At 40.2% G+C, this 21,437-nt stretch overlaps 1 protein-coding gene across 1 annotated transcript in view; it reads left to right on the top strand.

Annotated features, from left to right (window-relative positions):
- Positions 1-20,351, top strand: part of cnga3a (cyclic nucleotide gated channel subunit alpha 3a) — a 54,444-nt gene extending 34,093 nt beyond the window's left edge. The window contains exons 4-7 of the mRNA XM_068034401.1: positions 898-1,077; positions 14,571-14,675; positions 17,494-17,600; positions 18,946-20,351. Coding sequence (XP_067890502.1) covers positions 898-1,077; positions 14,571-14,675; positions 17,494-17,600; positions 18,946-20,351 — 1,798 coding nt within the window. The remainder of the gene's footprint in view (positions 1-897; positions 1,078-14,570; positions 14,676-17,493; positions 17,601-18,945) is intronic.
- Positions 20,352-21,437: the final 1,086 nt, after the last annotated feature.

Genomic DNA, 21,437 nt, shown 5'->3' with positions numbered 1-21,437 from the left:
AGATGGTTGGACCTAGGACACTGCCCTGAGGAACTCCAGCAGTAATGTCCTGGGACTGAGATGATTGACCTCGAACAACCACAACCATCTTCCTTTGTGCTAGGTATGACTCCAACCAGTGAAGAGTTTTCCCCCTGATTCCCATTGACTCCAGTCTTGCTAGCGGTCCTTGATGCCACACTTGGTCAAATGCTGCCTTGATGTCAGCTCTTGAATTCAGCCCTTTTGTCTACGTTTGGACCAAGGCTGTTATGTGGTCTGGAGCAGAGTGGCCCTGGTGGAAGCCACAATGAGCGTCGGTGAGCAGGTTATTGCTGTGTAAGTGCCTCTTGATAGAATTGTCAATGACACCTTCCATCTAACCTTGCATCCAACATTGGTATCATATCTTCTGCAAAGTACCAGACAAATAATAAACAAAGTAAAATTCAAAGTCTTGAACATAGTCAGTATAATGTAATACATTGAAGGAAAATCATGAGGGGTCTAGACATCTAGACATAAATAGTAAGTAGAGAGAAATTGTTCCCATCAGCAGAAGGACCAAAGGCGACATGAGGGAAAAACTTTTTAATGCAACGCATGGTTATGATCTGGAATGCACTGCCTGAAAGCCTGGTGGAGGCAGATTCATTTGTGGCTTTCAATAGGGAATTGGATAAGCACCTGAAAGAAAATAAATTACATGGCTGTGGGGAAAGGACATGGGAGTGGGACTAGCTAAATGGCTCTTGCAGAGACCTGGCACTTGTTCTACAGGCCGAATGGCCTCCTTCTGTGCTGTAACTATTCTATGATTTTGTGATTCTATAAAAGGGTCAGTGGAGAGTTAGGGGATGTCAACAGCTGAGTGTACACTTGGCCTTGCATTTGTAACCTAGCAAATTCTTTCTCTAGGTTAACTAATTTCATCCTCATGCTGAGGAACTGGACAACTCAGCAAATGCACAATGAAGATCAGAGACCAGATTCTTTCTTGGAACGCTTTCGAGGACCAGAGATGAAGGACGTGTCAAGTCGGGAGAGCAACACCCAGTCAGCTGTGGGCAATCTGGAGCATCAAGGCAGGAGAAAAAAGTATGTTCCATGCTTCACTCTTAAGCACAGCAGCTCTTATTAAAGATTGGTTAAGGTGACCCCAAAGGTTCTGAAGAATCTAGACTGGTTTCCAAACCAAAAATCAAACGAAATGAGGCATTTGAAAGCCAATCTGTTTTCCATTACTGACTTGAATTATTGACTAGCTTTGACTATATTATATTCTCCCAATAGAGCTGATTGATATATTCCAGATTGGTGTCACAGAATAACAGCCCATTTGCATGGCTAGTCTTCATGCTGGCAGTAGTTTGTAATGTATTGAGTATAACCTGGCATTGGACTTGACCCATTCCACCTCCTGCAACCATACTATTGATGCTTCCTGCCTGACCTGCTGAGCATTTCCAGCATTTTCTGTTCATATTTCATATTACTTATTGGGTTGTTTTATTTCCCATCCACTTGCTACAGCCAGTCCAACTTGCCTACTATTGCCAGTGCTTATCTATAAAAATTAAAAATGTAATTAAAATTGTTGGCATGAATGCCGTTACTAATGATTTTGCCCTTAAAGCTGGCTGACTGAAAGCATATAGTACAAATGGGACAGATGTACTCAATCTACCCTGCTCGGATTCCAAACATTGAAATCAAGGCCTAGAGCTGTTGCTGATTTTTGTGGCCAAAGACTTAATGCATTTGTATGTCATTGTTGTATCTGTGGAAAGGGAATTGCCATACATACATGTTAGTATTTGTCTATTAATCTTGCCAACACAATTTCTTAGGCTCCAATCGCACCATTAGAAATCAACATAATCATGGGGTATGTTAATTGAGAACTAGGAAACCAAATTATGTTGATAGTTCAACTCAGTTACTAATCTGTACATCCACAAACCAATAAAACATATTTTTTCCTACTCTGTAGTTATTAGGCATACGAGTGGTGGTTTGCCAAATGTGCACCCCATGAGCACAATTTTCCAACCTTTCACACTGGTGAAGGGTTACAAAGTTAGAAGACATAAATTATGGTCAGAGGCAAATAAGGGAATTCTGGCAGAACTTTACATTAAGGATAATACCAGGGAAGACTAAATTAAGCAGTAGAAGTGGGAATCAAGAGGAAACGTGATACGTCTCTGGAGATGGAAAGAATTGTTAGATATCTGTGAGGGCAGAAGATGGATTTGAAGACTGCCAAAAAAAGGGGTATGTTTGTTGGGTCAAATGGTCTTTTCCTCAAATTTCCTATGTTCCTAAATTTACATTAACAGTTAAATTCATGCCCTATTTTGAAGTAATGATGTAAAATATAGATATTGAGCCTGCAGCTTTACTTTTACTGACTGCCTGCTGTACAACAGCTCCAAAGCCAAGCTACCAGTGCCAAACTCTGAATTGTCACAATTAAACTGGCAATTTCAAGTGGTTGCATTTTTATCACATTCTTGTATTCTAAAACGCTGCAGCTACGGGTTCCTGGCAAATTTCAACATCAACAATTGCAACAACAAGGAAGATGAGTGAGTAATCTTCTGCTTCACTGCATTGATCCTAGTCAGAACCTGCTATATTTCCAGTAGAGTTTTAATCAACCCACACGAGTCATTTGTTAGTGCAGCTCAATCCTTATCACTAAAAACATATCGCTGATATGTCAAGTAGTTGTGCTCTTGGAGCAGGATTAGCCCTGGATCAGAAGTTCGATTAGCGAAAGTGAATGAAAATCATTCCGATTATATTTCTTCGCTCTGATAAGAATTGTATTTGGATTAAGTGGACATTTATTGTTACTTAAACATGTTGCTGTAGAAGCCAAATCCTGTGCACCTTTTGGAAATCTGCTTTGCTTCAGCATGAATGGACTGCTCTGCGTTTAGTAGAAACTGGGATCCTCTCAAAAGTAAAAGGTAGCAAAAAAGGAAATGAGTGATCTGTGGTACCAGTTTCAGGAAGAAATGCTCTTACTCCTACCTCCCTTTGAAAGGCCATGAGCGTCCCCTGCTGATCAGCTTTGGGTATGCTGGAGCAGAATGCTAGCTTTAAACATAGACTAATTCAGTAATCGCCTGGACAACGTATGCCAGCCAAGAGCGACGTCTCAATTCATTCCATCTTCGCTGCCTTCGGAGAATACTTGGCATCAGGTGGCAGGACTATATCTCCAACACAGAAGTCCTTGAAGCGGCCAACATCCCCAGCTTATACACACTACTGAGTCAGCGGCGCTTGAGATGGCTTGGCCATGTGAGCCGCATGGAAGATGGCAGGATCCCCAAAGACACATTGTACAGCGAGCTCGCCACTGGTATCAGACCCACCGGCCGTCCATGTCTCCGTTATAAAGACGTCTGCAAACGCGACATGAAATCGTGTGACATTGATCACAAGTCGTGGGAGTCAGTTGCCAGCATTCGCCAGAGCTGGCGGGCAGCCATAAAGACAGGGCTAAATTGTGGCGAGTCGAAGAGACTTAGTAGTTGGCAGGAAAAAAGACAGAGGCGCAAGGGGAGAGCCAACTGTGCAACAGCCCCAACAAACAAATTTCTCTGCAGCACCTGTGGAAGAGCCTGTCACTCCAGAATTGGCCTTTATAGCCACTCCAGGCGCTGCTTCACAAACCACTGACCACCTCCAGGCGCGTATCCATTGTCTCTCGAGATAAGGAGGCCCAAAAGAATTCAGTAATCTCTCTGCCTTGTGTCATCCATTGTTTTATGTTGGTTCTGGGCTGGAGGAGAATGCATCATGAATATAGCACTGTGACTGTCTAGAGAAATATCAAGACTAAATCAAGCTAAAATCTGATCATTTCACTGGATTAAACAACATGGATAAAAGATGGATTTGCTTATTTGGTATGGATTTTACAACAGATATACATATTGATACTATATTCCCATTGATGCTGTGTAAAAATAGTACGCAAAGAAATGTAGTATAAAAGGGTTAACTTTTTACTGATCAAAATTTCTAATCTGTGCTCATTAAAATGATGTGGAGATAATTGGATAGACAGGCTAGATAGACCAATGGTTAAATATTGGGCATCATTATGCCTGGTTTGGACTTAAAATGGGCACAATGAGGGCCAATTTCAAGGTTTGAGGACCTGTGCCCAGAGGAAACCACTATTGGGTCGAGCAATTTTTTTCACACACCACGAGCAGCCACCTAAGAAAAAAAAAGGTGTTCGACCCAACTGTACGTAAATGAGGAACCAAGAGTCTGTTGCAGGCTTTCTGGCCGCTATTCGATGTCGCAGATCGGAGCAGGAGCTGGGCTTGATCCACATGGGATGCTTAAGTGGTCACCAGGTGACCTGGACCAAAAACTATGCTTTTTTTAAAAAAAAAATGCAAAATTAATCATTGCTGTGCAGCCAAAAGGAACAGCAGTACACTGTCCCTGTACCACATCCTGGGACTTAACTTTAGGTCGCTGCTGGAGAACTAAGTGACCCAAAATTCATTTATTTCAATGGGCGCGCTTGACAGGCAGCAGCAGCTAGCCTAATTAATATTAATAAGGCCTGACTTTAGGCTGGCCTCCAGCCTTCCTGCTCTGGTGCCAGTCACGGTAACATCATCGCCTTCACATTCAAAATGGATGGCAATGAATTTATACCCCATGGGCCTCTCCTGCCTGACAGACATGTCTATATCACTGTAGCCTGCACATTGTTATTTATTTGTAAGCTAATCATAGGCAAACTGAGTTATGATAAATTTCTGGGATTTACTGCTGCTTGTCCACCCAGGATACTACTGTTTTTAATCTGTGGGGATTATCGCACACACAATGAGACAGCCAAAGAGAAGGAAACTTCATCATTAAATCCTCTAAAACAGCTGAGAGTTCTAATTAAGAACCAGTTATGCCACATCATGTAGGATCGATGAACAGGAAATCCTGCACAGTATGCAAGAAATATTATATCAAATAAATTAAATATTAACTCCAATATGAAATCTATATTAACTGAATGTTACTCGACAAATCTCTTTCCCCACCCTCAAACTATTGTAACATATCAGAAAAGAGGATTGGGATTTACCACTTGTTACGACCAGGTGATAAAGGTGTCTCGGGGTTCCCTCTCAACCTTTGCCTGGTTTAACCGTAACTGGGTTTAATTCTAAAAACACTGTGTTATAGCTCTTCCTCAATGAATCCTTGCTCATTGCTTACCAATTGTAAGGCAAAGATGTAAACAAGAAAGGTGGAAGTTTATTAATCTTAAACTCTAATTCGGTTAACGATTATGAATACGCAACACAACCACACTAGCATGTATATGCGGGAAACACACATACCCAGATAGAGACAGAAAAAGTAGAAAGAATAAAGAGGAAAAGTTGAAGGCAATAGCTGGGATTTATTTACGGTCCTTTGAGTTTGATGTAGAGTCTTTGATTGCCGGTAAGTCTTGCCATTTCGTTGGAGCCCAGTGCACGCTTTAAGACTTGTTTTGATGTAGGAGTCTTTTCTCGCTTGAGGTTTAAGTGGCTTCAGTGGATCCAGAGATTCGTTGGAGAGAGAGAGCTAGCCAGGAGAGAGGATCTCTTCGTCCAAGTTCAGTTGCAATTGATCCAAACTGTGCTGTGAGCAGTTCAAATAAAAACCTGGGGCAGCAAGTCATGTGACTAGCTGTTTTAATAAACTCCTGCATTTGTGGATTCTCCATCTTACTAGACACCCTGGAATGCTGGCTTTCTTACACGTTCAATGTCTGGTGATCAAGATCCATTTGGGTTAACTGGATCAGGGAGCTGTTCTATTGTCTCCAGGCACTGTCTCTCAGTATGCAAATATTTTCCAGCCACTGCTTATCTCTTTAAACAAGTCATCTCTTCCTTCCAGCAATAGTTTAAAATTAATGTTCATATGATGAAATTAATATGCCTCATTCTTGGCAGGTGGGGTTTTTATGACACTTTCATTAGGATTAGATGCCTAAATTAACTTAATTCCAACTGTCGCACATAACCTCATCCATAAACATCCTATACCTTCTTTCGCATCTACTGAAGAGTTAAAAATACTTTCTTCACCTGTTTCCTTCTGTCTGATTGGTCCCATTATCTATTTTGGAATTGATATATTGGAAAAATGATTGCTTGTTAGGTTGGAAACTTGTTCCATACAATGTTGTTCAGTCCTAAATTATCTGTTTAGCTGTACTGACAGTCTGATTACCGCTAAATAAGAAACTCACCTCTTGGTACAGCATAAGTGAATGATAAGATCATTCATTTTTATCTTGCACTCATTGTAAGGGTGTAACTGAAGAAACAATTGTGGGGAAGCTTATTGGATTTTCTGGCTTAAAGAGGACAGAACAGAACTTTGCTTCTCATTTCTTTGGAGTTGTGCCTAGATGATTATCCTACTGTAATGCGTTACCTTAAGTTCAACGCACAAGAATACAATTGGCAATGATTACAAAGATAAGTACAGATGAGGGAAGATATTAGACCATCTTGCTCACTCTCCCATTATAGTATTTGAATGCTGCTTGAATGCTCCCAAAGTTTTTGCCCCCACTACCCTACTTGGAAGGCCATTCTAGGTGATTTTAACATTCAACAATGGTGTAAAATAGGCAATATCAGATGAGCTACCCGTTATACAACCAGCCTGATTTGACTCATGGAAAAGTTCTGGTTAGACCCCATTTAGAATACTGCATTCAGTTCTGGACACTGCACATCAGGAAGAATATATTGGCCTTGGAGGGGGTGCAGTGCAGATTCACTAGAATGATACTGGGGCTAAAAGGGTTAAATTATGAGGACAGGTTGCATAGACTAAGATTGTATTCCCTTGAGTATAGAAGATTAAGGGGTGATCTAATTGAGATGATTAAATGAATTGATAGATTAAGCAGAGAGGAGCTATTTGCTGAGGTGGGGAGTCGAGAATGAAGTGGGAATAACCTTAAAGTTAGAGCTAGGCCATTAGGGGTGATGTCAGGAAGCACTTCTTCACACAAACGTGCAGTGGAAATCCGAAACTCTCTCCCCCAAAAAGCTGTTTAGGCTAGGCCAATTGAAAATTTCAGAACCAAGATTGATGGATTTGGTTAGGTAAGAGTATTAAGGATTACAAAACCAAGGTGGGTAGATAGAAATATGATACAGCTAAGCCATGATCTATTTGAAATGTGGAACAGGCTCCAGGAACTGAATGGTCTACTCTCATTCCTGTCTTCCTATCTTAAAATGGAATTTTTAGTGTGAGAATTTGACACTGCTGGATCTCAATCTTAATTATAACTTTTAATGGACACTAATATATTTTCTATTAGATATTGTTTAATCTCTAGGTGCATATTGTAGGATGTAGAATACTATTAGTTGTGTGATTCTATGTCTGATATTGTGAAACAGCATTTTTTTGAATTTGATTTATTATTCACCATATTTAAACTGTTACAAGAATGTGATTTGCATTTCAGGAGTGTGTTAACGTAATGTAAGAACAACAAAAGGACATTGTTACCATATTGGGGAGGTTTTAAGAGCATCTGCTGCTTATGCTGTCCTGCTCAAAAGTTGGCCGTTTACCATTTTATAATACTCTCTTTTGTTGCTTTTGTCGTTTTTTAATTAAATATCAATGTTGATGTAACGGTTTTCCATTCCTGTTGTCAGCTAAAGTGTAGAAAGTAAACTATTTGAATGAAATGTCTGTTGCAGTATTAATGCCATATTCCAGTGCCAGAGCAAGTTCATGTTTTTTGTGTCACAATTGTATTTTGCAATACGGCAGCCAGTGGTCCTCGGCACATTTCAATGTAAACAACTGCAACAACAAGGATGAAGGGTAAGGAGCTTGGTTAGATTTCATTCTACCCCCACTAGAGCTTCTAACCAATCCTGCTAATAACATAGAGTAGCCTGTAGTAGTTCAGTTGACCCTGAAAAATGCACAATTAATATGCCAAGGTACTTTATGCTTGACTAATAGTTATATAATGGAGGAATTAATTAATATGCTCCTTTGAAAAGATACACTTGGTTTCCATTTCTGGTTTATCAAAGCTAGATCATACCCTCTATTAAATTAAAGTAGCAGTAGATAAGAAGATTGGATTGTCTGATTAGATAGCTTATATTTGTGCATTAATCAAATAAGTCATTAACAGAAACCTTGATGTTTGATTGGGATATTTTGAATCTTTCACTCCCATATTATTTATTTGGAATTGTCCATAATTTGAAGGAACGGAAAGCTTGAAGCAAATGACAAGAATACAGAAAATAAAGAGAAAGGGTAAGGCCCAGAAATTAATGTCAAACTATACAGCCGTGTTCTCTAGAGCAGACCTCCCTGTGTATATCATCTAAATTAACATCTTATTAGACAGTATTGCAGATTAAATGAGGAGGTGTCCTAGGCAGTAGGTTCACCAAGCTGTAATGAAACTAATTTGCCCAGTTGCTTTCACCACAGAACCATGCTTTGAAACACATGTCTCCTGGCGAGGTTGTGGAGGTTAAAGTAGTTAGAAAAGGGCTGTTCTTAATTAGCAAGGATGGCATACTTTGCATACAGGATGTAAAGTCATGATAACAAAACACAAGGAAGAACCATTCATAATTAAAATGAACAATTCAATGCATCTAAATCTTTCTAATTTCTTATTAGAAACTAACATGCCAAAAGAAATGAATTGAAGTACAAAATATAAATAATATGACAATGAGATGGGAAAATAACCAGGGTGTCCTGCAGAAGTTTTTATTGGTTGTTGTAGAGTTTAGTTACTATGCAGCATTCAGTTGTAATCACCTTACTAGTATAATGCTGTTGTGGTAACTGTTATAGAAACACAGAGTCAAAGAAATAAGCATAATATATAAAATTTGACTTTTGTCAATGCAAAATAACATTCCTTTAGAGTCCCTTTCCTAAGATGCTCCCAAATGCCACCTCTCTGTTCTTTCATATATATGTTTATGTGAAGTGTGACTTTTAGACATGACCTGCGGATTTCACAACTGGCTATGCAATCAGCTGCCTTTTTAGGTTTCCTTATAATGAACTAACTGTGTTTTTACACACGTCAGCTAAAATCCACATTAAAACATTGTATTTCATTTTAAATGATCTTGTTAGATTTCCTGACCAAACTAGGAATGGTTCGATTGCTGTCCAACAACCATGTCTCTTCAGTATTGCTTCTTCTATATGTTGTCAATATGCCAACAGATAGGGCTGAATTTTACAGACCCCCCACCCCCCCCCACACACCAATGCGGGGGTCGTGGTAGTGGGGGAGGGGGGAGGGGGCCGGAAAATGCCTCCGCCAGAGGCCCGCCACGGGCTTTGACAACGGGAAGGTCCAGCCCAATATTGCCGACGGTGGCGAGGCTTTGTGGCAGCCCCCTGCTGCTCGGCAACGGAAGCTACATTTACATATGTAAAATAATTTAAATGAAGGAATAAATTATCTTCCCACTCCTGCCATCCGTCCTGGAGCGATATTGATGCTGGTGGCCAGCATTCCGCGCCTTCGAGATCCGAGGCGGAACACTGGTGGGGAAGGGGTAGCAGGTATGTTTTTCAGTGCAGAGTGGGAGGAAGAGTGCACGAGCGACGTCAGAGTGATTTCATTGGTGTGGGAGATGGTGAGAAGGGGTAAAGATTAAAGTTTACGAACTCTGGGGGCGGGGGGAGGTCAGGTGCACAAAATAAGTGTGTTGGTGTGGGGAGAGGACAGGTAATTAATCCTATGGTTATTGTGGGGGGGTGGGGGTGGTGGGAGAGGGTCACGATCAATTTATTTAATCTTTTAAAATCACTATCTCTTTAAATATTTAAATAGAAATGTAGGGCTCGGAGCCCTTTAAAAATGGCGTCAGCGTCTGCGCTAAGGCGGCTGACACCATTGCCGGAGAAGGACCACCTGCCCCCTCCACATCATCAGGGTGGACGGTCTGCCCCGGCTATTTAAATGAGCCGCTCTCTTAATATCGCGGCTCCTTGAAGTGTGGCCTGCACATGTGGGCCTCCATTGTTTACACGCACCACTAATTACGCCAGCTGAAGTATAAATTTCAGCCTATAATGTGTAATGATAAAACAATTGTTGTGGCCAATTATACCATCAAAATATTGTCTTTTGCCATTCCACATTCCTTACCATTGGATTGTTTCTGCAGCCACAGGCACAAGTCTGGGCTACATAACCATTTGGTGAACTACCTTCTTAAACCGCTGCTGTCCTTGGAGTGTAGGTACACCAACAGTGCTGTTAGGAAGGGAGTTCCTAAGTGGCTGTGAGCAACAGGTGACTCTCTGAGACTCAGTATCCGAAATGTTCTGCTCTGGCAGCACCCATTTTGTTGTTAGTATACTTCTAAGCTCCTTGCTATCAGAATATTTCATTTTTGACATTATTCCCCATCTCTGAGTTCTTTCTCTTTCAAGTGTTGCCCTTTTAATTGAGTGGATGTCTTCACAAATGCAAGTGGCAGTGCTGTTTCTTGTTTAGCAGCAGGAGGCATACCCCAGCATAAGGATAGGATAGGTGATGGTAGAAGGTACAGTAGTGTAGTGGTTATGTTATGAATTAATAATTCAGAAGCAAAGACTGAAATCTAGGGAATGCGAGCCATGATGTAGAAGCACTTAAAAAGCTGGTATCAATGAAAGTGATACTGGTTATAAAGCTGTGAGATTGCTCTAAAAACCCAATTAGTTCACTCTAAGGATAGAAACTTTCTGTCCTTACCTGGTCTGTTCTATTTGTGGCTCCAGTCCCACACCAATGTGGTTGACTTCTAACTTGCCCTCTGAAGTGACCAAACAAGCCATCCAGTTGTATCACCGCCTTCTCAACGCAACTAGGAATGGACAATAAATATTGGCCTTGCCAGCAAAGCCCGCATCCAGAATGAATTAAAAAAAGATAGATAATATAAGCTTCTTTGCAGTTTCGCATGAGTATCCTAGCTCTGTGAAACACTCACTCTCATTTCTGTTACAACCGAGGCAGGAAGAGTGCACTGTTAATTCAGTCTCACTTCTCCACAGGTCAAAACATATATTTAAATTTTCCCACTTATTGAAACAGTCAATCATCTACTCAATTTTTCCCCGGAATAAAGCACACCAACCAAGTTTCTTTAATAAAAAATTATCAGTTTATTATAAACCAAATTTTAACCAATAATGAAGTTAAACATACACACAAATTGAAATATTAACGCCCCTTATTTATCCTAGCCCATACACACATACACACATATATACACAACCGGTTAACCGGGAAAAAAAGGGATTTTTGTTTACAGCTGTTACAAAGAAATAGAAGGAATAAAAAAAAACTTAGGACATCTTTCCATACCTTCTTTTCAGCCTTTGTGTTGGTTAGGTGTCCCAAATGTGAATAGGTGGCTGTCACCTAGGATCTTCCCAGAAAAGTTCCTTCCAGTGTATGTTGAAGATCAGTTTGGGTAGGCTTTTCAAGAGATGCAGCTACAGAAGCTGAAAATTAGGTCTTACAGCAGGAGTGTAGCAACAAGGTTTTAGATCCCACACATTTGATGCAAGATGTCTTCAAAGATGCAGGATTTATTTTTAAATATAGGAGGAAACAGGTAATTGCTACACTGGAAACAGGGTTTCTTTTCAAGAGAAAGACATGAGCTATCTTCTGCTGGCAGGTCAATAGCAAACTGGCTTTTTTAAACAGTTCAAATTAAAACTAAAACTTTCCCCAAAACAAGCTTCCTGACAACCAGAAATCTTGGCTTGTCACTTCTTCGTATACATCTCTCTGAGTCAAAAACAACCCCTGCTGGGTTATTTGAAAACAGGTGCCTTCCAGTAACTGCAGTTGAAGATCAGTCCAAAACTTCTGGTAACTTCTTTTTTAAACCCCCCCCCCCCACAAAGTTCAACATCTCTTCAACATTCCCGATGAATCGGTTTCCATAATTTAAATATAAGTCCTTAACACATATATTATAAAAGAAATAGAAGCAATCTCGTAACACTTCCCAGCAGCCTAGAGTTGAGCAAACTGATTGCACGATTCCTAGAATAGATCAGAATGTTTGGCATACCTGGGACCTAAACATCCTAATAACCATCAAAATATTTCAACATTAAATTATAATATGAAAAACTGGGTGAACTAATATGCATAGCCAATTGTGAATTTGTACTGGCACAAAAATTAAGTGATTACCCAATTAACCACATGTAAACAAGAAGTAATAAACTGTATTAAGATAGTCCGCTTGTAGCTGGTCTAAATAAATGGATCTTATTTGTGATTGGGCTATTTTATTGGCCAGTCCTTTTTACCCGTGGTCCTCAGTAATAGCCTCTTTGATGTGCTGTTAAATATTGATGTTCATCATGCAGCAAGGTGGAAGAAAAGAAAGATGAGAAAAAGGAAGGGAAAAAAGATGAGAAAAAGGAAGAGTAAGTATTGAAAATAAAAAGAAATAACATTGGTACACAATTGTTCTTAAATTCTTTGTATTCAGGTTCCCTTACATATCAGCCTGCCTGGTCTGGTCACTATAATTGTTTCCATGAAATGCCTTTTATTACACTTTCAGTGATTGCATTATCCTGCGCTAACTGCAAGCAGGAATGCAACAAGACGTAATGATGCAGATTTTCTGCTTCTGTGCTTGCCAGCTATGATTTTACACCCATTTGCTTTCATGGACAGAAAATTGTGTGTAGGTGATTGTAGAAGTAGAAAATCCCAGCCAAACTCTTTTACAGAAGGCAGGCTCATGGTATCCTAAAAGTACTAATACTATGTTTATGTCAGCTGATGATTTAATTTTAATTACTTATTACATTGTATTAAGCATGAGCTATCACTGTTGGCCCTACATCAGAAGGTTCTGGCTTCAAGGTCTAAGCCAAGATTCAAGAACATAAATCTATGCCAACATTCCAATGCAATATTGTTGGAGGTGCCACCGTTTGGATGTGATACTAAACCAAGAACCGTTTCTGCCTGTTTCAGTGGTTCAGGTAGAGATTAAAAATCCCGTCATACTTTCTGAAGAAGGGGAGTTCTTCTGGTGTCCAGCCAACTTCACTCCCTCAATGGACAACACCTTCCTTTCCTTTTCCTTTTAAAACAGATTAATATAATACAGTTTTTTGTGGTCTTGTTGTGTCTAAAGTGGCTGCCATGTTCATCCATATTACAACACTAACTGCACTTCATTGTAGACAAACAACCTGGAGTTTCTTTTAGGTTGCACTTTTTTTTCAGCGTAATTTGCCAAATCAGCACCCAAGATTGAGGAATTTCAAATGCAAAATATGCCCAGCACAAAATCGGGTTTCTGAGGTTGTTTCAAAACTAGTGCAAAAAAAAATCATACTGGAAACTGGCCCTGCCCACAAAGCTGGCCACGCCCCCAGATTGAATTAATCACCATGGTGAGTTCCACTATTTGAAGGCCTATGAGGAGGCTTCTAAAATTAAGCCTTTTTTAGGTGCAATTTACTCAGAGACTGACTACCATACATCAATGAAGCTAGTAAATGGTTATGCATAGTTTTTTTTTAAAGTCATTTACAATTATTTAAAACTGGGTTACTCTCAGGTGGAGGACTAGACACTGATTAGAAATACTTAGTTTTTGATAAACCCAGTTTCAGCTGCATTAATAAAACTGCAGCAGATTACTACACCTAAATAAAGAAAGGATTATTTTTCATGCAAAACCTTTTTTAAAAACTACATTGTGAATCAGTGTCCAATTGTGCTGGCTCATGCAAGAGTTTACCTTTGGCAATATGCAAATGAGTTTGAACCAAAACTTCAGCAAAAAATTCAGTTCCCAAAATGAGCACAATTTTGAGTGTAATTTGTGCCCAGATTGCTGATTGAGGTCAAAGTGGAAACTCTTAGCCTAAGCACTTTGGGATATTTACAGGAGACATGATAAGGCTAAGTATCATACTTTTGTTATGTTTCTCATTTATTTAGAAGAATGTTGTTGCTACAGTTCAATAGTTATGAGCTTAATGTGACAACATTTTTAGCTGATCTGTTTGGACTTGTAGATTGTGAGTGTAAATTGGCATACAGTTGTTTCTTCTGTTGTTGAAATGTGTGACATACACTGTGAAGTTGGTTCTTCCAGTTTTGAATGGCGTAGTGTACATAAAGCTTATAGTTGATGGATTATTATGGACAACAGAATATATCTTGTTGAGTTTAATATTTATTATTAAGCAAACTGTGTATTGTAACTAACCAGGCAAATAGTTTGTCGTGAGTTTTGAATTTGTATATCAGTAAATATCTTAACATCAATTTTACATGGAATATTTTTAAATGAATATTGGCAGTGTTATTTGTCTTGATTTCTAGAAATTTTGATAATTTCAACAACACAGCAATTTGTATAATGAGACTGAAATGGAAGACATTGGTCATGATGCAAGAACTCCATCGAGTGAATTTAACTAGAATAAAATTTTCTGCTGAAAGTATCTGTTGTGACATATCCTGTTTTGGTTCCCAGGAAGAAAGATGTGTACGTCATTGACCCTGCAGAAAATCTTTACTATAGATGGCTTTCCATTATTGCAGTGCCCGTACTGTACAACTGGTGTTTGCTGGTGTGCAGGTAGGTTTAAGATTAACATAGCAATCAATTACAACTTGACTATAAGATGGAAAAAAAAGATTAGATTAAAAGGGGCATGGTTGCCTGGTAAGACATTTTGATATATGTGCCCAGATTTATAAACAGGTATACATAATGGTATAATTGGTGAGGATTAGCATATCACTAAGCAGGAATGAATGCAATGTATAAATTTCTATCTCTATCTTGCTGGCAGCCCTTGGAGGCCTGACTGTCTTTAGAGTGGAGCTGCAAGGTGCAGTTGGTCCGAGCAGTGTTGTGCAGGAGGATGATGGGGAAGTCAGAGTGTGAGGGTTTGGCACCTGAAAGTGTTATGCCCCTCAGCTGCCATGCCTCCGAGATCCTTGAACCTCTTACAGCATTCTCTTCAGGTTGGAGGGACCACACTCCGGCTGCTCACTTCCTTGGCTTCTTCCATGCACACTTGCTTGGTTTGAGACATTGGCCTCTTCCTCTCATCCTTGCAAACATCACTTCACTCAGTCCCTCAGATCCTGCAGCAGGACATCCAGGAAAGAGTCTGAGACCCAGAGGACTGCCTTCCTAGGTCTCCTCTCCATTCCTGTGGCTTCTGCAGCCACAGGAATCAATGTAGAGTTCAACGATTCTGACCCCTGCCCAGGTCCTTTTAACTCGAAATCCTTCCTTTGACCGAGTCAGTGTGTCATCCCACCTGCCCTCTCTGGCCAGGAAACCCAGACGCTGGATTTTAATGCCATGCTGACTTTAAGAACCACTGCAAAGCCTGCTTCAATTGCAAATGGGTTCCCGGCAGCCCACTACTAGCCTACCAGCTGCGTGTGGGTGAGTTTAGATAAAATTCAGCTCATTCTCTTTGGCTCTGCCACAGATTCCATACCCTTACCATTAATTTCATCCCTTTCCCTGTCCAATATCTCAAGATGAACCACACTGTTCACAACCTAGACATCTTATTTGACCCTGAGCAGAGCTACCAACCATAGCCTACTGCTATGTCCTAAACATTGCCCATCTCTGCTCCTAACTCAGTTCATCTGCCACTGAAACCCTCATCCACACATTTGTTCCCACCAGAATTACTATTTTAATCAGCCTTCCATCCTCTGTAAACTTCCACTGATCTAAATCTCTGCTGTCTGCTTTCTATCCCACACGAAGTCCTGTTTACCCATCACCCCATGCTGCTGATGTACATAGGCTCCCAGACCCCCAATGCCTCCAATTTAAGATTCTCATCCTTGTGTTTAAATGCCTTCATAGACTTGTCCCTCTCTTTCTCTGCAACACCCCTGTTCCTCTTGTGAGCATTCCTCCCTTCACCTCACCATTGGCAGTCATTCCTCAATCACCTAGCTGCCATACTCTGGAATTCTCTCCCTAAACCCCACTTCCTTGTCACATCCCTCTACTCCTGTACAACCCTTCTTAAAACCTATCATTTCGACTAAGCTTTGGCCACCCCACCATTGTCTCAGTATTCACTTCTTGTTTAGGCTTCAGTAAAGCACTTGGGAGTTTTTCTATATTAAAGGTTAATACAAGTGCAACTTTTGTTGTTGAGTGGTTGGTGGTAGCTGACACTCTTTTATTTGCATGTATCTTGAGAGGAAACACAATTACAAAAACAGCAGAAAAAAGGATCAACTTAAAGGATAGAATTCCTGGCAGGACAGTACCATTATTTGAATAAGCAGCGGAGCACAATCATTACTATGGGGCAGGAGGAGGAGTACTCGGCCTTCTGCCTTGCTTCCCTCTCATGTCGCTTGTTAGACAGCGTCCAAAGAAACATGGGACTTTATCCAGGACCTTACATGGATCAGAGGGTTAATGAAAGCCTTAGGGTCAGGCCAAAGGGAAAAGCAGCCAAGTATCCAAAATTTCCCTCCTTGTTGGAGAGCAGCAGGAGGCCCCAATACCGGCAGCCAGAAGCCTCTCAGGCCTCCAGCTACATTCCTATTTCTACCCCTCGGTGTGACCTTCCCATGCAAACTGAGGCATAGGAACACAGGAATAGGAGTAGGCCATTTAGCACCTCGAGCCTGTTCCACTATTCAATGAACTCATGGCTGAGTTCATTGTAATCTAATTCCCTATACCTGCCATTGCTCCATATCCATCAGTACTTTTGGTTAACAAACATTTATCAATCTCAGATTTAAAATTAACCATTGATCCAGCATCAACTGCAATTTATGGAAGAGGGTTCTAAACCTCTACCATCTTTTGCATGTATAAGTGTTTTCCAACTTTACTCCTGAAGGGTCCAACTGCAATTTTTAGGCTATGTCCCCCTAGTCCTAGATTCCCCAACCAACAGAAATAGTTTCTCTATCTACCCTATGTGTTTCTATGAATACTTTGAAAACTTTTTTGGACTATTTGGTAACAAGAAGGTGATATTTAGTGCTTTGTACCGACGTCAACTGGAACTAACTTGAAAGTAGCCAAGTTCATTTTACCTAGCGTACTTCAAACCCAGCTGGAGGAAACATTCCTCTGACCAGCCTAGGTTGAATGTGAATCAAGATCCCAGGATTAAAAGAAAAGCGCATTAACCCACTGTGTCACCTCACACCTTGGACATACAGGCTTAAAGTAGATTCAATAGATTGTGTTGAATTGGCATTATTCCTTACATTGTAGTTCTTCCTTTAAAAAAATGACAGTTATTAGCTGCTTTTCTCCATTCTAACTTTGTATACATAATATCAATCTTTCAGATACAGCTGACACTACACTGCACTGCTTCACAGTAACTATCAATGCATATGCTACTTTATTGTCAAATTTAAAGTTGCATTTTGTATTTTAGGGCCTGTTTTGATGAACTTCAAATAAAAAATCTTGCTCTGTGGCTAGTGCTGGATTACATATCGGATGCAATCTACATTATGGATTCAGTTGTAAGATTCCGAACGGGTAAGCAAGCCTTTTTTCATGAACTGTGTGCTTACATTTTACAGTTTTATAACATCGGCTCCTGCTCTTCGGCTACCCTCTTCCAATGCTATGCCTCATTCCAAGGTGAAGAGGATAGGTTTGTAACTTGTCCTCTGCCCATGATGCTCTCAGCTAGAGATACAGTTGATTGATTATTCCCTCCTGGTAACCATTGAATGGTCCCATGTCTAACCAGACAGTTCTGTTGAGATCTGAAGGCCGATTTTCCGATGTGTGTGCAGACCTGGAATTAGGCTAGGGTGATGCCCAGAGTCAGCCTTAAGTTTAATAGTTCAACCAAGTTGTCAGTACATAAAGGGCATGTTGCTAGGCGTTCAGTAGGGTGGGGTGAGGAAAAAATCATGTCAGATCAGCCATGATGTAGTTGAATGGTGCAACAGGCCTGAGGGGCTGAATGGCCTACTGCTATTCCTCGAGAGTGCGGTGGAGGCAGGTTCAATGGAGGCATTCAAAAAGGAATTAGATAGTCAATTGAAAAGGAAGCATGTACAGGGTTATAGGAAGGGGGGAGGGGGAAGGCACTAAAGAGAGCCGGTGCAGACACGATGGGCCGAATGGCCTCCTTCTGTTCTGTAACAATTCTGTGATTCAATGTTCCCATGTTCAGCAGCCTAAATAATACGCCGGAGTGAGGCTTGAATCCAAGATTTTCTTGTTAAAATGAAAGAATGCTAGTAAATGATAAAACTGACACTCACAAAGATTTCTTCAATTACATCTAAGCATTCTCTCCAAACATTTCCCATCCTAAATATGGACGCCTTAGCAGAAAATACGTTTTCTGCCTTTACTGGTCCACTTTGACCTTGATTACCATTGGAGAAACCCCTCCTCCAGTCAAGAACAAGGAGTTTCTGTTTGTAGCAATTGATTTCCTGGTGGGAGTCCTCATCTTTGCTTCCATTTCTTCAATTACCTTATGATACATTTTATTTTCACTTCTAAATTTTATTAGTTACAGGTGAAATTATCCCTGTAGCGGTTTTTCAGGTTAGATTTCAGAGCAACTCTCCAGTGCAGGCTAATGGTTTTTCATTTATTTTTTCCATATGGAGTATTTTTTACAACTATTAATACACTCTTAAGCACCCTCGTCCTACTTAGCTGTTACTTAAAGGAAAACTGTGCTTTATTGCAGAGAACTAGTTTTATTGAAATATAGTAGCAAAAATCAACTGTTAATAAGTTAGAAATTATTGAAAATATCAGAAAGATTTGATCTTGCAGATCTGCTAGTTTGGAAACCTATGCTTTAAAGTTTTGGCTGTTGTTCAGCTCAATAACATTACACTTCTTTATCCAGGTTTTCTTGAACAAGGATTGCTTGTTAAAGATGCAAAGAAATTGAGGGAGAATTACATAAGGATGCCACAGTTTAAACTGGACACGCTCTCCCTTTTACCAACAGATTTAGCGTACATTTGGTTGGGATTTAACTACCCGGAGGTGAGATTTAATCGTCTCTTCCGCTTTAGCCGAATGTTTGAATATTTTGATCGCACAGAAACCAGAACAAATTACCCTAATATATTTCGGATTGGAAATCTCGTTTTATATATCCTCATCATTATTCACTGGAATGGCTGCATTTATTATGCTATTTCAAAATCGATTGGGTTTGGCATTGACACCTGGGTCTATCCAAACATTTCCCATCCTGAATATGGGCGGCTTAGCAGAAAATACATCTACTGCCTTTACTGGTCCACTTTGACCTTGACTACCATAGGAGAAACCCCTCCTCCAGTCAAGGACGAAGAGTATCTGTTTGTGGTAATTGACTTCTTGGTGGGAGTTCTCATCTTTGCTACCATCGTTGGTAATGTGGGCTCCATGATCTCAAACATGAATGCCTCTCGAGCTGAGTTCCAATCCAAAATTGACTCCATCAAACAGTACATGCAGTTCCGTAAAGTGAGCAAAGATCTGGAGGCCAGGATCATCAAGTGGTTTGACTACCTATGGATCAACAAGAAGAGTGTGGATGAGAAGGAAGTCCTCAAAAACCTACCTGATAAACTAAAGGCTGAAATCGCCATCAATGTCCACTTGGACACTCTGAAGAAAGTCCGGATCTTTTCGGATTGTGAAGCTGGCCTTTTGATTGAGTTGGTGCTCAAACTACAGCCTCAAGTGTACAGCCCTGGAGATTACATTTGCCGAAAGGGAGACATTGGCAGAGAGATGTATATCATCAAAGAAGGCAAGCTGGCAGTTGTAGCCAATGATGGGGTAACACAGTTCGTGGTCCTGAGCGATGGTAGTTACTTTGGGGAAATCAGCATCTTGAACATAAAGGGCAGTAAGGCAGGCAACAGACGGACAGCCAACATAAGAAGCATAGGCTACTCTGATCTCTTCTGCTTGTCGAAAGTTGACCTGATGGAAGCCCTGACTGAATATCCAGATGCCAAAAAGATTCTGGAAGAAAAGGGACGTCAGATTCTGATGAAGGATAATTTGATAGATGAAGAGGCAGCAAAAGCGGGAGCAGATCCAAAAGACCTGGAAGAAAAAGTGGAAAGAATGGAGTCCTCCTTGGACAACCTGCAGACGAGGTTTGCCAGGCTCATGGCTGAATACAAATCCAGTCAAATGAAGCTGAAAAAAAGGCTCACAAAGGTTGAAAACAGAGTAAAAAGCTATGGCAGTGGATACCTGTCAGATGGCCTAGACAGTGCGACTGACATAGAAATAGGAAAACCGTGACTGTGACAAGAATAAACAGCAATTCCTCGTTTGTTTTTCTTACTCTTTTGATACTAAGATACACTGATGAGAAGATAAAATATTTTTGTATGGCACTATACATTGTAACTCATTATAAATATCAGTTGGCATTTGGTGTAGATTTGTCATTAAACTTGAAAAACAAACTGTGACCAAAGCCCATTTTAGTACTGAATGATTTCAGGCAGCTTTAAGTATATTTGTTAGGTCATTATATCAGAGAGTGGAATTCTGATACCGTACTCTTTAACCAATTAACAGTAACAAACCAGAAATGCAACCAGAAAATACACAGTTCATGTTTTAACATCTGTGCGATCGAAGTTTAAATGTATTGGATTTTTACTTATGGTTTTATTATATATAAATATAGCATAATATATGCACTAAGGCCCTAACAATTTATGCCTAGAATTTGAATAAATCCATGCATTCTCAACCTTTTAAGGGGGGGAAGGGAGGGCTGATGTGAAAACCTCCCTTTAAATTTCAAGCAGATACGGCTAATGGAATATATGGTAATACTTCTGTATGAGTGTTAAGCACTGAGGCTCAACATTAAAAATGGAAACGGCTGCTTATTTATTAATACAAGTTAATTTCCCTGAGCCCCTTACCATGACATGCTGGGTAAGTCACCAATGAGAATATTGCAACAAGCCACACTACTGTTGAAGTTGGTACCATGCAGAGCAGTAGCTAGCACTACTGTATTTCCTGAAATCTGCCTCTTGGTAATATCAAAATGATAAGTTGATAAAACAAGTTTTCAGCTAATTTTCCAAATCTGACTAAATAAAGTCTAGTAACTACAGACTCAAAACTGGGAATGGACAATGGGGCATTGGAAACTTTCAGAAGGTAGCTTGATAATATGAGAGATTGTCCATTTTAATAGAAAGATGAACTAGCTGAGTAAATTAACCTCTCTCTTCTCCTTTGCGAAAATAAAAATGCAATAAACTCCAATTGTGTACCTCACCATATCTTGCAAATGGTTTCCCAAAGCCTAGCTAGCAAATAGGCTGAACATTTTTGGGTCTGATTTTTTTATCTCACCTTTTT

This window comes from Heterodontus francisci, chromosome 6 (assembly GCF_036365525.1).
Source record: "Heterodontus francisci isolate sHetFra1 chromosome 6, sHetFra1.hap1, whole genome shotgun sequence".
In the NCBI taxonomy this organism is placed as follows: Eukaryota; Metazoa; Chordata; class Chondrichthyes; order Heterodontiformes; family Heterodontidae; genus Heterodontus; species Heterodontus francisci.
This window is presented reverse-complemented; position numbering and strand designations above follow the sequence as displayed.